Source organism: Calonectris borealis, chromosome 8 (genome assembly GCF_964195595.1).
Source record: "Calonectris borealis chromosome 8, bCalBor7.hap1.2, whole genome shotgun sequence".
Lineage (NCBI taxonomy): Eukaryota > Metazoa > Chordata > Aves > Procellariiformes > Procellariidae > Calonectris > Calonectris borealis.
The window spans coordinates 19,039,017-19,054,194 of NC_134319.1; the positions used below are offsets into that span (position 1 = coordinate 19,039,017).

General features: G+C 41.7%; 1 protein-coding gene across 1 annotated transcript in view; it reads right to left on the reverse strand.

Annotated features, from left to right (window-relative positions):
• Nucleotides 1–2,784: 2,784 nt before the first annotated feature.
• Nucleotides 2,785–15,178, reverse strand: part of TGFBR3 (transforming growth factor beta receptor 3) — a 121,085-nt gene continuing 108,691 nt past the window's right edge. The window contains exons 16-17 of the mRNA XM_075156268.1: nt 13,009–13,116; nt 2,785–6,594 (exon numbers count right to left, since the gene is read on the reverse strand). Coding sequence (XP_075012369.1) covers nt 6,476–6,594; nt 13,009–13,116 — 227 coding nt within the window. The 3' untranslated portion in view covers nt 2,785–6,475. The remainder of the gene's footprint in view (nt 6,595–13,008; nt 13,117–15,178) is intronic.

Here is a 15,178-nt window from a genome sequence, read left to right on the forward strand (position 1 = left end):
TTTCACGGCCCTTCTTCCTGGAGCAAAAGCCAGAGCGAGCTGCTTAGCTTACACAAAAAAGCTCATTTGTCTAAAAAGTCTGTTAATAAAGGGCGTCTCACAAGGATAGACGTACCCCAAAGTTAGTATGGCAAGTCTTGTCAATAATAATCCTGCTTGCTTTGCTGCGGCCTAACGCTTTGTAAGCGTCAGCTCGCGGTGACGGGTAACGTCCCACCCCGCGCGCCCTCCGCGCGCGGGGGGCAGGTCGCCGCCGCAGCCGGTGCGTGGCGGCCCTGGAAGCCCGCCAGCCCCAGCGCCTTTCAGGCCGAAGTGTGGCATGAGTCTGCAGCCTCCCGTTTCCAGACACTTTCTAACTGCTTCCTTCATGCTGTTTTATAGTTTCCTTTCAGTGATTTAAATTTTCTATGACATGTTTTGGCACTCAAAAATTTTGTGAAAACCTAAATATTCCTGCTGCAAATGCCCCGTGTGTACGATCCTCTTAAATCTTCCTGTTTATTTTATTTTATTTTCCATTCTTAACAGCTGATGTTACTAATCACTTTTATGATCACGGACTAATAAAAATACTGTGTAGACTTTCCCTACATCCCAAGCTCTTACGACCCCCTGGGAGATGCCTGCTTGCACTGAAGGACAGACTGGGAACTTTTTGATCCTTTCACCCCATTTGCAAAGCAAATCTGGAAGATAAATGCTTCGGGAACCGGGAACACCGCAGTCACTCGCAGGGATTGCCCTTTGATTTTCGCAGGCATACTGTAAAAAATTTACATGGTTGACAAAACAGAGAGTGAGTTTGCTGAGCCACTGAAAGTGTCTTTAAATACCACCAGCTTTCTCTGCTTAACGCTAATATTCTGCTTTTTAAAATACTGATTTAGTTTTTTGTCAGTACAGTACGTTCTTTACTAGAGCTGGCAGTTTACAAGCAGCAGTTAAGAGCAGAATGAAAAAGAGACTCCACCCAAATATTTTTTAACCAATTCTTCAGATATACATGCCAAAATAATTGGATGGAAAAAGATTTGTCATTTTTAAAAAGTGCAAGAGTAATAAAAAAGTGCTGCTTTTCTTCCTCAACTATCTGAAAACCAACTCCTCTTCATACTTTTCCTAAACACTGTAAAACTGCAGCACGGCACAGAACTAAATGCCAGCCAGGCAGGCGAGACTGGCTGCACAGCAGGCCTGGAGCCACCTCGGTGCACATCATCTTCTGGACGTGTTGCAGTACGTCCCTGAAGGCTTCTAGCAAATGAGACTCTGTAAAAATGTAATTTAAGCCATAACCTTCTTTGGGTAGGTGAAGTGATGTAATTTGATCTTTCTTATGCAAAGAATTCAAACAGTGTAAATGCACACAGGTTTGCAAGGCCAGCTCCAGGGCCGGAGATCTGGGAATACAGTACAAAAACCAAGCTGCAAACAGACTTCCAGCCTCATAAATATCTGCTTTACAATTACAAAGTGACAGCTGTGAAAATGTATCAAAATATTGGCTCCGTTTCCTTTTATATTGTCTTGAAGGAAACACTGCAATAAATTTATTTCTGTTTAAAATAGAAGAGCTCTGGACTGTGTTTTTCCTGAAACTGGCACTTGGTATTTTTTGACTCTCCAAAATGTTTGCTTCACTCATGAATGCCTGGCAGAAACAAACACGCACAACATTGATGCTTACTCTGGAATATGGCAAGACTCTTGCTTCTTAGTGTCTGAAAATACTCGTACAAATATATCACAATTTGTTGGCTAATAATTGCATTTTAAAATTAATTCCTCATACAAGACACTGATTATGCTTTCACACCATGTTTTAGTCAAAATACAACTGTTAAAGGTGAAGGTGAAGAACAGCTCCAGTATCTTTATGCTGAGACTCAACTCTACAGAGTTCATTTCCAAAGGAAAAAAAAAATGTCTTAATGCAGAAACTGAAATACAGTGGTTGTGAAGCAGTAAATCTATTGCACCTCTGTGAGTTGTAAGTCATAGGCAACACGTAAGCTTACAACTGCTTCTAATTAATAGCCTTCTCTGTACTGAGGGAATCTTGATATTTAAAAGTGATCATTAAACATATTAGATCCCTTTCTTAGGGAACCGTCTTTTGTGAGTTAATAGCCACAACCTTTGAATAACCCCGGGAAATACCGCTGAGGCTGGCTCCCCCAGAGTGCCCATAAAGAATATTTTGCACATGAAATACAGGAAACAAAGCAATAAGCAGGATAGTAAACACCCAAATCCTTGCCCTGCTGACACATGGCCAAGCTATCTGCTCTAGCACAGGAAGACCCTTCAGTAACGAAAACACATCTCAGCCTTGCTCTCCAGCGTACTTGCAGTCAAGGGTACGACAGCCCAAGGGAGCTCTGCTGCTTCAGCTAGAGGACTAACAGCAGACCCTGAGGCTTGACTGTGCTCAAGCCAGGCTTTGTGCAGGATTCTGAGGCTGTGCTCGACATGCAACAACTAAACGCCTGCAGGATCAGAGTTTTGGACTTCAAATTAGAGTGAAGAACATTTAACTACATGTATCTACTGGTTTCTGCAAGAAGTCATGATACTGAGAAGCCTACCAAAGCCAACGGATAAAAGAACGCAGAAAGGAGAAAATCAAGGTGGTCACACAAAATCAAATCCTGCCTTCACGCGCACAACTCCCACTGAAGTTTATGCGAGATGAGGACATGGCAGTGAGACAGAACTTGATCTACTGCTGTTGGCTCTATACAACTTCAAATAAATGAATCACGGCATCAATTATTAATAAATTGATATATACTTTATTATGCACAAGAGACTAAGATGACATGACACTGTGGTTATAAAAACTGTACAACTATGCATTTCCACAAGTCTCTGAAATACTGAATGCAATATGAAATACAAATGGGGTGTTCAGACTGGCCACAGGTATTAGCAAGTAAATTTCTCCCATTCTTCGATTTAAAAAAACATCTGGCATTGGGATCTTAAAGAAATGTACTTATTTATTTGAAGGTGAGAATATTGTGTTTGGAACTGGTAGGAACATGGCAGCGAAGATCCGATAACGCTATGAACATCCCCATGAATGACAAAATAACAACAGGGCAGAACAGTCACCTCACATGAAGGGCTGTCAGCACAACCAACAGTACAGTCTTCTTGTGAAGCATGAGGTAGATATACATAACAGAAAGAATGGTACATATAGGAGAGAAATGGTTAGAAAAGGGCAGGGGAAGGTTACAATCATCAACATCTACAGACATTTTGCAAAATCCATTTCCATGTGGAAAATGCTACAAAAGTAGCCTAACACAGAAAGATCTGACTTCTTGAAACATGAATATAGTAATGTCCAAAACCAAATGCTGTAAAAGGTTAGAGTTAGTGATTAGACGATGCATGACACAATGAGCAGTCTACTTTGGAGTTTAAGTTCGTTACTAATAGCTTTTACAGACAGAAGGTGTCCCTTTTAAGCCCAATCCTCCCGTTCTTACATAAGAAGTTCCTTTGCAGTCGATTCCACCATGCTGAAACCTACCACCGAGCCTGTCCCCCCGAAGCCCTGCTTTAAAGCCCTCCGCTGGGACAGGAGTGTCTCGCTGGCCTTCCACACCCCGCGGGTATCTGCCATGTGAAGTCCAGTGCGGTGAGACCAGGTTTGACAGAGGCGGGAACCAGCGGCTGGCGGTTACGCCTTCAGGAGTTTGCCACACCACGCACAGAAACTTGCAGTAGAGACAAATGGCTGCTATAAAAGCGGAGCTTATAGGTGTATCAGTACTCTGAACTGCAGGCAGCTTAACACCTGCTGGAAAGTACTATACATTTTTGTAATAAAGCTATTAACTGGGAATGCCCGGGTTTGGTTCTCCGTCTCTCTCTTTATTGAAGCAGAAATGGCTGTTCCATCTGCTAAGTAATTACATGTAGTTTTGGTAACCTCCAATAGACAATTAATTCAGATTGATTAACATTTCTGAATTAAATAGCTGAGTACACCAAGTTCAGTTAATTAATTTAAACTGTATTTCAGATACAAGTCAACAAATCAAATCTTTGATCTTTAGATATATTTTTGGTTTATCCAACGGTAAATATAAATCTGTAAATTATTTTAAAACTAGAGTAAATTTTTGATAAAAAACATTGATAATGCAGCATGTTTCTCTCAAAAATATACAATTACTATTTTACAGAAAAGTTTTCAACCTGTCCATCCCAACAACCAAATCTAATACTTCTTATAAGAAACTACTTAATAAAATATCTGAGGAAGGAAAGGGTTAAAACAGGGAAAAGAATGTACAAAATATGTAAATTTCACAGTAATTGAAATTAAACATTTCATATAGAGTAGCTTACATTTATCTAAACATTTAAATATATCTTTATACAGAAATTTAATGTAGTAAAATATAGCTATGATTGAACTTAAAGACTCTAGTCTTCTTTGAAGACATCTTTAAAGACTTTACACATAGAATATGCTTATACAATACATTCTGCTGAAGGTTAGGCAAAGCGCTTTCTTTTCAACCACACAGGTAGCACATTCATCCTCCCAACACCTCGTAACAGAGCCAATCCTGCATACCCTTACGCATGGGGATAACTACGCGTACGTTACAATCTTATTGACATTACCAGGACTACACATTGGCCTGGTAACAGAAAACACTTTTCCTATGTGTAACTATACACCAACTATTCTCCACGGACTCCGAGAATAGCGTGTAGAGTTGAGCATGTGCTTGTACTAGCAAGGACGAGGCGTGTAGTTACTCATATGCATACATGTTTGCAGGATTAGTAACAGATTTGATTCAAAGTGAGTAATATTCCACCTGATCCTGGGCACTTACATCTATTGCATATCTTGCACTTTGACCATCCTGGCATCAGCAAGGCACAAGTGTAGAATCAGCAAAAGAAATCTGCAGCTCAGACTTCAGAGCAGACTATCACTATAGTGTAATGAATTCCCTTCTCCTCTTGCAGAACACAGGTAACCTTCACTAAAATGAATGAAAATTACTTATCTCATTTTTAGAGGAAAACAATGCTCATTTTTCCTCAAAGGAGAAGGATCAGTAGAACACATTACAATTACAAAGTGGCAACATAACAGTGAAACAATTACACATTAAAAGTGTCTTCTTTCTTTTCGTTTGGCATTGATTTGAAGGTCAAGATATGGCAATGACACTAAAAAAATACTGTGACAATTAGTACCTTTCTGCCATTTCCATATTCTGACACTGCTTTGGGACTATCCAATTGCAATGTTCATAAAACAGGTTGACACAAATAACGGCACAACTATCTTAAGAGAATAGCTTCATTTTGATAGGCAGTATTCTGCACAAACAATAGGCTCTACTGTACATTCTTTGTGCCCTCAAAACCATCTCTTATTTCAAAGGGAATTTGGGCTAGCTAAAGGATTAGATCCAAATCACCTTTTTTATCTCCTCTATCCTATTATAAACTGAAGAGACAGTTGGTTTTTATTTTTTTATATGTATATATATGCATTATATATTTTATGTATGGAAGGAACACTGCGCTAATTTCCCAATTGTTAAAGTGGTAAGTTAGGCTCTGTATACTTAGGCATACATCTATTTGCATAAAGACATTGCCATTGAAGGTACACACACATCTACGATAGTGCACAAGAACATTATTTGTCTTAACTTTTGTGTGTGCCTCTATTTGGTATAGTAGATTAAAAAAAAATCTCTTAGTAAAGAGCTTTGGCCCAGAGAACAAGAAAGGGAATGTTAGAGTGTGCTCTTCTCCAATTAGTAAATCAATGCATATTAAAACAAAAATACCTGGAACAAACCTGAAGCTGCAAACACAACAGGAAAGCAAATGAGATGCTGTAGCTGTAAGCTTAACAAAACAAAGGTTACTCAACAGTGGCTAAACATAGCTGAAGTAATAAAATGTTACTACCCAAAGGGATCTCACCTTGGGGCTTTCTTGCTTAGACAAATAGAAATCCTTTGACCTAAGATCATCTTTGTTCTGCTTATCTTGTTGAATTCCCTTAATGAATACCTTGTGTCAATGAGAAGGTTTAGGGAAAGAAAAAGGTCATATAGACAAAGCAGCATTTTTCCAAACTGGCATAGATTTCACATTGAGGGCCCACGGACCCCTAGAACAGGTTGCAGTACTGTAAAAATTAGTAGCTTTGTCACATGTAGCACAACATGCTATAGAAGATCCAACAGGCTGTGTTTACCCATGCGTTGTGTGCACATATACACACTCACACACACAGTGGCTTCCCCAAAAGAAAAATCAGTCTGTGTTTTTTTTTTTCCTGTAGAAAAATCTCTCCTCATTTTTTTTCAAAAGCAACCAAACCAATCCTTTTAACTTTAAAAAGCTTATGTCCACACACAGTCCTTTGAACCTCTGCACTCCTTTGTTGCTCCTCAACGGTGTTTCCCTGGAGTTAGGTTGCACTGCTGCTGGAACAGGGGGTGCTCTGCGTGCTGCCGATGCTGTGCGCTGCACTGCTGTTCTCGGAGGCTGGCGGGGACGCAGGGACCTGCTGCCTTCCCGCTGTTTCCCCTGAGGGAAAGGGGAGAGAAAAAGGGGGGTTGGGAGAAGGGAAACTGAAAATGTTAGTTGTCATAGAAAGCAGTAATCCATTCCTTCCCAGTCTTCCTCTTCTGGTGGTCTGTATTTCCATGCAATGAATGTCTTGGGTAACAGACCTCAAACAGAATACTGTTGAAAATGTTACTAGGCTTTGGCACCTTAGCATTGCTATGCACATGGGGAAAATAATGCTGTTTTCTTAAGCATTTTGAAAGCAGCTGATGGAAACTGTCAAGGTAGACACTGTCCATTTTCTATTGTCAGCTGTCACTCACATGGGTCCCGTTACACGACGCAGACCACTTTATAGCTTTGCTGTTTCATGGAAAAAGGCAAATAAAATGTAGGCTTTAGTTTAAATGTCAGTTTATAGAGCAGCGTATTTACTAAAAGTGGAGCTGAAGACAATGTTCTTCAGTCAGCTGGATACCACATATCCTGAGACATGGCCAATTTTCTTCATATAGAAAAACAACAGGCTACCCTGCAAGCTTGACTTGATTTACTCCGAATATAACAAGCAGAAAGTTCCCCTATAGCTACCACAGCATGTGTAGCACTTACAACCTGTAGTGAGAACAAGACTTACCATTTCTTGTTAATTGTTTACTGACAATAAATTGAAAGCCCTTGTTATTTGGATTGCCAAATCAAGCACTCAGGAGTTAAAGCCAGATCTATGGCTCCTGATAAAACCTAGGTTTTTGTCTGCTCTCCTCCCACCCCTTCTGCACCTGTGGCTGGGATCCTATGGAAAAAAAAAATCCAGCTCTCAACTAGCATGGAAGTAAAAATTGCATCATTATGCAAATGCCCAAAAGATCATATCGAGACCATGTAGGAAACCATAACTGTGGCATTTTTTAAGTTACAGCACTCAAATCCGCAACCTTAGTAACACTACAAAATAGTCTCTTCAAAACAGATGGCAAGACTAAGTTTATATAACGTGCACTGCAGCTGCCCCTCCCTTGAGCTCCTCTCTCAGGCTGCGAAGCTGTGATCTCAGCAGGTAACACGGACAGACTGCTGCTGCTTGAGCTGCAGACCAACCGTGGCAGCCAGCACCCGCATGCCTGCTTTCCCAGCAAAGGAGCAAGACGGAAATGTTTTGCCAGATCACGGGCAGGAACGACTAGCAAAAAATCAAAGGCTGGTACATCTCCTGCCTCATTACCTTACAGGGACAGAGATGATCTGCTCAGGTTGCCCTAGGTCATCCGAGACCTGACGCCACGGGCCAGGTCTGCTGCGGCCAATTTTTCTTCCCTGCTGAGGATTTGGTAGAGCTCCCGTTCCCCAGCGATTGCTTCAGTGACAGGTTGAAGGCCGGAGGCACAGCCTGCATCCAGAGGGTCACAGAGCCGGGACGAGCCAGCTTCCTCCCGCAGGAGCTGCTCTGGCACATCCCCATGCCCCGTGCGCTGCTGCCCCGCTGCCAGAGCCCCCAGCTCCTCGGGAACGCGGCCGCGGAGGAAGTGTGCCTTTAACGCTTTGAGTCTCGGGCCAGAAGATGTCCTTCCGCAGGCTGCTCAGTATGCAGAGGTCTGCTACAAACAAGGGAGGTCTGAGGGTTTCTCACAGCAGAGGCTGCAAGTGCTCTTTGTAATGGAAACCAGCGGGTTTGCTGCTAGCTCCGCTGCGGCCACAGCTGTGAGCACACGTAAGGCCCCACACGGCACAGCTCTTGCCTTACACCCCACTGGTTTAGGAATGGGGAGGAAAGAAGGGACGGGGCAGGACAGAAAAACAACAAACTAAACCACACCGCCCAGGAGACCAATGAAACGTTTAAGAAGAGGGTCAGGATCACGCTCTTGAATTCAGCACTAAGTCCAGCATTTACTTTTGTGAGCAGATTTTGATTCTGTTTTTCCCAGTGCAAGAAATAACTATGTAGCTCGTCCATGGTGGCAGATTTCTGCTCACATGCAGCAGGTCAGAATCTACTCTCAGTCATCTTGCAAATAGACCGAGTTTCAGCTCTAACTTGCATTGGCAACAGCTTTGCAACCCATCAGAATAAACTGTATCAAATCAACATCCGTGTCATCGTGCTGTAAAAGCTTTCATAAGCCTTGTTTGGATGTTGTCCCCTCCCGACTAGCTCCCTTCTCCTCCAGCTGCTCGTGTACAAGCCTGCCTTCCTTTTGTACTACAGGATCTATTTATGAAGGCAGTGATAAGCAAACTCCCTTTCATTAAAACAAAACAAGCGAACACAGACATCAGAAAACAGCAAGCCGGTGAACCCCTACCCCCGGCAGCGCGAGGAGGGGCCGCTGCGGCCGCGCACAGGATCAGCGGCCGCCCGCTCCCCCAGCGAGGCCCCCGGCCCCGCGCCCTCCCGCCGGCTCTCCTTGCAGCTCCGCTGTCACCCATTTTACAAACCACATGATTGCACACAGCTTTGCGTCAGCCTCGGCATGTCAATACAATCCGTATGCATTTAACCATAAACTCATTTATAAGCTAAACACATGTTGTTTTTCTTTATGGCAAAGTGACAAATGCAGAGCCGGAGTCCCCGTGCGAGCCCAACAGCTCGCTCCACTCCTCCCAGCTCCTCTGGAAAGCATCTCAGGAGGCACCTTCCCTTCGGTTTGGGATGGGAGCCCCCTTCCCTCCACTGTAATTCAATTGCCTCTGCAGCACCTCATTTCTGGGGCACGATCAGCAGCTCTGATATACTGCGATCACTTGTTCAGCAATAACAAATTCTCCATGTCCTCAAGAAAAAAAAAATCCAAATCACAGTGACGTTATGAACACAGTCTAGCGGCTACATTTGGACTGGCTGATTTTTCCTACATTTTATTTCCTCAACACCTAGCTAATCTGTGGCAAAGTATATTTAAAGAATATTCATGAAAAGGATGTAAAGAAATGTAAATGATCACTGAAGAGGCATTCCCCATCTGTCTTTTTCATGCAAACAGCTTCATGTATCGCATGTTACTGAACCAGAACTGCTGCAATGGACGTCTCATCTATTGACAGTAAACAAGTTTTTACCCATCTGAATGCAACAACATGCACTTTATTATTCACACTTAGGAAAGCTGCCAGTTGTACTCCCTGTCCAGGAAGTCTGAATGTTTGCTTTTCTATCTCCATTTGCCAAATATAATTGGTTGCTATGTCAGTTTATTTTAAATCAGATCCCATAAAAAAGGGAGAAGTGGGGGAGGAGGGACGCTTTTAACTTCTCAGATTTTGGAACATTTTATCCCATTAACTTGCAACACTGCCTGGAGAAGAGGGAAAGCATGCTTTCTTGGAGAATGAAGCAATTGAAATTCTCTGTAACACAGCATTCACTTTACTTGCTTTAGCAGCCTCGTTAACTAATCAGACTTCTCCACGTCCCTTCCTAAACATAGTCAATTATCCCTGTTAAGAAAGATACTACATTGGCACATATTTACATGGTTAAATTTCGAAGGGTTTCTGCATCCATGTACACCACAAGATTTTTGCTTATTTGTAAGACTCCAAGGTAAATTGGGTTAATTGTGGCAAATCTCTGCTACTTTCCCTTTGTTCTTGGGTCCTCTCTGGGCAGAACCAACACCACTGTGGAAAGTTTTCAGCCACCTTTCACATCCTTTAACTGACTGGAAAAAGGACCAAAAGTACGGAGTCCTTTTGCAGAAAAGTCAGCTAAAATTCCTCCTCCTCTGTTGCCATGATCCTAGCTTCCCCTCCTCTCTTCTTCTACTACCTGTGTGTTTGGGGACATCTGTACTCCATGTTGAATTGTTTCAGAGAATCTAGAGTATTTTAAAGCACAGTTTTGATGCTTTGGCAGAAATCTCCAATTTTTTCATTACTGAAATCAGCAAAAGCCCTACATGAAAAAAACCCAACACTTGTTCAATATTTGGAGATGAAATTCTACTTATTTTGTAGTTCTTTTGTGCTACCAATTGTCCGAGGTTTTAACGTTAACCACCTATCAAGATGAACAAAAGAGCTCATTCATGTGAAGTTTTCTCCATGCTAGAACGAGTCTGCCAGTAAAGACATACTGATAAAATTGTATCGACAAACCTTCTTACTACTGGCAAAAAGGTGGCCTTTTGGTTTATCGCATATAGCGCTACAGTAACAAAAACACCTTACTTCACACATCCCAAGTTGCCATTCTTCACCAGCAGTAGCTTTTGTCCATGCTCTAAGTATCACCAAAACACACTTTTAGAATGAACTTGTATTTTCCAACCTCTGGTCTAAATCGTGTTAGAAACCCAGTGCTACTTGCAACAAAAGATGAGATTTCAGAACACAATTCAGCAATGCATGAGTTCTGTAATGGCAAAAGACAGCCACTCTGTAGATGAAATTTAGATTATCTTTCTTTTTTCCTCCTTATTTTAATAAAAGTCTGCAGCCAGCTCTAAAATGTTTCCACTGCACTGGATTATCTTGTCTGCCACAGCAGTCGTCCTCTAAGAGACTGTCCTTGCCAGAGCCTTCACTGCACTCTGCTGCAAGTTGTGCTTTGTAGATACAAGATATTATGCACAGAAAAATTATGTTCACTTTCACAATCCTTTGAAAATCTGAACCAGATAACTTCCTAGATATTTTTTGTAATTTCTGTGATTCTCTGATTTGATGAGTTACAGTGTCCCCTTCTTTTCTTTCCTCTCATTTATTACTTTTTGCCTGGCCTTTTTCTCCACTTATTTTCATCTCTCAAACACAGAGCCAGAGCAGCTGCCCTCTCCACTACTTGTACGTGGTCACTATGACTGATGCACTTTGTTCATATATTCTTTTAATGGGATTGGTCCAAGTCCTATTGTTGCTGAAGGATTTATCATGTTGGCTTCCCAGTGTTCCTTTACTACTGACATGCACGTGTCTATAGATGGTTCTGTATATGAACAGAGATTGAACTTCCACAAATGCAGGACCAATGATATTAATTTAACAATTGTTTTAATTTTTTGTTAATAAAGGCTACCTATTTGGAAATTACCTTCTTAACTTGCACATTTACTCATTGAGATTGCACTTACTTTTCTTCCACAATGTTTCAGTAGTATATGAGGCAGAGTTATGCTATTTATACATATTATCACAACCCTTAAATTTTCCACATTTGCCACAATTCCAAACAAGCTTCATACACAGCTGATGCATTGAGAAGTATTAAACTGCTTATACAAAGTTGTTGTATTGCCAACTGGAAAAAAACCCACAGGTTTTTTTTTCCAAATTAACATAAGGCTCTTGGATCATAATATTTACAGAAGCTCTGACCCGAGAGGGCTGGATTCTCACTCAGCTTCCATGAGGTTTTAGATGCCGAAAAAACCCTGTGGGCTACGGGAGAATTCCAGTGCTCCAGAGCCACACAGGTTTGGAGTAATTGAGGTCACATTCTCCCCACCTCCCAGAGATCTTGTCAGGGTCTTGCGACCTGGAAGTAGCTGGGAGTCCAGCATGCTGTAGGGATCCTGAGATACCCCGTAATCCACAAGCAGCCAAGGTCAGATGCTGCAAGTCAAGGCCCCATCAGTGTCCAGTCTTTGTCTGTACCACCTTGCAGATGTCATGCAACAGAAAGCTCCCAAAACTCCCTCTTCTTCTAATACAGTCTTGTATTTCTGCTAACTTAGTTTAGTATGGAAAAAAATTCGAGGAGATACTGAAAAATCATCTATGCATAAAAGCTGCACCAACTCAGGCATATTCCTAGTTATTTGGTTGGACACAATTAAGTGAGATTACAGATGACTTCTACCAATTTAATGTAACAGTTGAAGAATGGAGGAATAAATAATTGGGGCAAAAATTGTATGTAATCAAGGCCCAAGAAACATTTTCAAGTCTAGTTATATTCAGAATACATCTATGTAAATAAAGCATTCTCTTAGCCATTTGGCCCACTCCTTGTACTGATCACATCACATTCCCAGTCAGCCTAATTTAGTAACTGCAAAAAGTTTTTCAAAAAGGAGTATGGGAACCGAAACGGATCCATTAACTGAAATGTTAACTAAATTTGAAACACAGAGATGCTATTAATGATAACGCACAAGCCAGGAATACCAGTTTTACTCATGTTCCAGGTGAGTTTTCAAGATTCGCGTTTAAAATTATTTTAGCAAATTTTAAATCCTGTTCATAATGCGTAACACCTCCCTTTAGGGAAGGGCGGGTATCAATCTGCTGATACGCACCAACAGGCTCATGGGAGGAGTTGCTGGAAAACACCCTAATAAGAACAGAGAGCAAGAAAAAAGGTCCAGGATAGCCATTGCTGGCCCCCCTCCCTTTTCCTCCCACCTTGAAAGAGTTCAGACCACACTGCATTTCCTGCGGCATGATCTGCACTGAGCAGCGAGAGTCTGTAAGAGCCCTCATACTTACCTGTGTGAGAGTAGATAAACCAGAGTGCTCCTGTTAGCAGGGCTCCAATTACAAATGCTGCAAAGGCGATGCCCACGACAGTCAGCGTGTCCAGACCGTAGAACACAGCTACAAAGGTAAATACACATAATAAGGACTTTTTATCTTCAGTGGCAAATACTGTTTTACAAAAATTCACCCTTACACTTCAATGGAAAAGTTTTTTAATAATTCATAGTTAATTAAGCACCATTTTAAGGAACAGACTAGCAGATTTGCATCAAGGAAATAAAAGTGATGCTTTCAGAGACTGGCTTCAGTCCAACCAACTGTTCCACATCACAAAGAAAAACCCCAGCTCAGCACACCCAAATCTGGAAAACGTTGCAAAAATTAAGAATTTTCAGCTGGCCGTTAATAACTTGCTTTCAATTAAATATCCATATATCTTAAAAATGTGTTTTAAAAAGGCTGAGATTTTTGGCAAAACGTGCTTTTCATTTAAATGCCGTAACAGTCAAGCAAACTTTCCCCTACATCTCCTGCAAGTTCAGTCTGAAATCTAGGTGGAGAACGGAACTGCTGTGAAGAGGGAAGAGATGCCAGCAAAAAGTCAGCGAAAACATAAATAGAAACAATTGTTTTTCACATTTGGCAATGCTTTCAATAACTGAAATTAATTCCAGAACACAAAAATAGAACCCCCACACACACGCAAATCACTTTCTAGGGGAGAGGCCCTTTTGCAGTACCATTTCAAGGGTAACAGCATCTGGTTCCTGGATGTATTGCCCCCCGTTAACCATCCAAACAGAGAAACTTTCGGCTTTTTTGTTTTCCTTTTTGGTGATTAGAAATGCTTCAAAAAATAATAATCACTCTTTCAGCAATCATTTGGGGAAATTTCCTCTTACAAAGTTGATTTCTAGTTTCAGGATTTTTAATGTGTCCCAGTGCACAAAATGGCTTAGGCCAGTGAATAACATTTTACTGACTAAGCTGGCCAGGAAATGAGCTGACTAGATCTTCTCAGTAGTATCCTTCAGTGGAATTTCAGTTCTCAAAAGACAACCAACACCCTCACTTTACACGTTCCTGCATCCAGCAGATGTCCCTACGGACATCACCCAGCCCAACAGCTCCTGAGATCCTCAGGGCCATTCCCCTTTTCCCCTTTTGACAAATGTCTTCCTGTTGGCAAGGGCCTTCAGGACCCACTTCTGGGTGCCTGCGACCAAGTTTGCATATACCACAGCTGACAGACAGTGGCTTAGAAGGTTTTTCTCCCATTTCTTCTATGAGACGATTTCTGATTCCTTTGGCCACATCTGGTCATTTTAAATGCAAACAGAAAAGATTGTCCTAAACTCAACTGTTTTTTCCACAAGGCACCAGCCAGTGTTCTCCCCTCTTAGAAGAAAACTTAGTGGAGAGGAGAAAGTATCATGGAGGCTGAAGTGGCAGAAGCATAATTTCTCATTCCCCTTGCTATTCTGAGCCCATTTAGTCCCAAAGACATGGGGACAGGAGCAGAGGAAAAAACCTTTGCACTTCGTCTTCTAATCTTCCCTTTTCTCCATTCATTCTTGGTTTTGGCTACAAATCATCTTCACCTCCCTGTTTATTATTGTCTTCTAGTGTTGTTTCTCTCCTTTTCTTCCTTCCTGGGTCTGTAATTGACCCTGGTTAATTCACTACGCCAAGACAACAGAAAAAAACAAAGAAATTAATCCGTATCAAGTCAGTGACCTCATCTCAGCACGACCTATAAGTGCTGGTGCCAGAGTAACTGGGGATGCGGCCAGCTGCAGTGCAGGGTAGGAGTGAGGCTTGGAGTAGGACACAGGAGCTCCGTAAGATGGCATTGCTGCTGAAACCCTGGTATTGGGAAGCAGTGGCCTCAGCAGAGAAGGGGGAAATAACACACACACATCAGCAAATGAACTTGCTGAGGCTGAGACTCTCAATGGTGTTTTCCCAAATTTGATTTTTGCATACGCAAAAGGTCACAGCCGTTCTCTCTAAACACTGATGGGAATCTCTCAATCAGCAATACAGTCAGAATTCTGTTCTGTCCCAGAATTTAACACACACACACACTCAGAAAGCTTGAAGATCATTTTCTTCATTGATCTAATATTTTCTAGACAAAAGTTTAAGGCTTAAAAGAGACTGGTTTCAGAGTTACTTA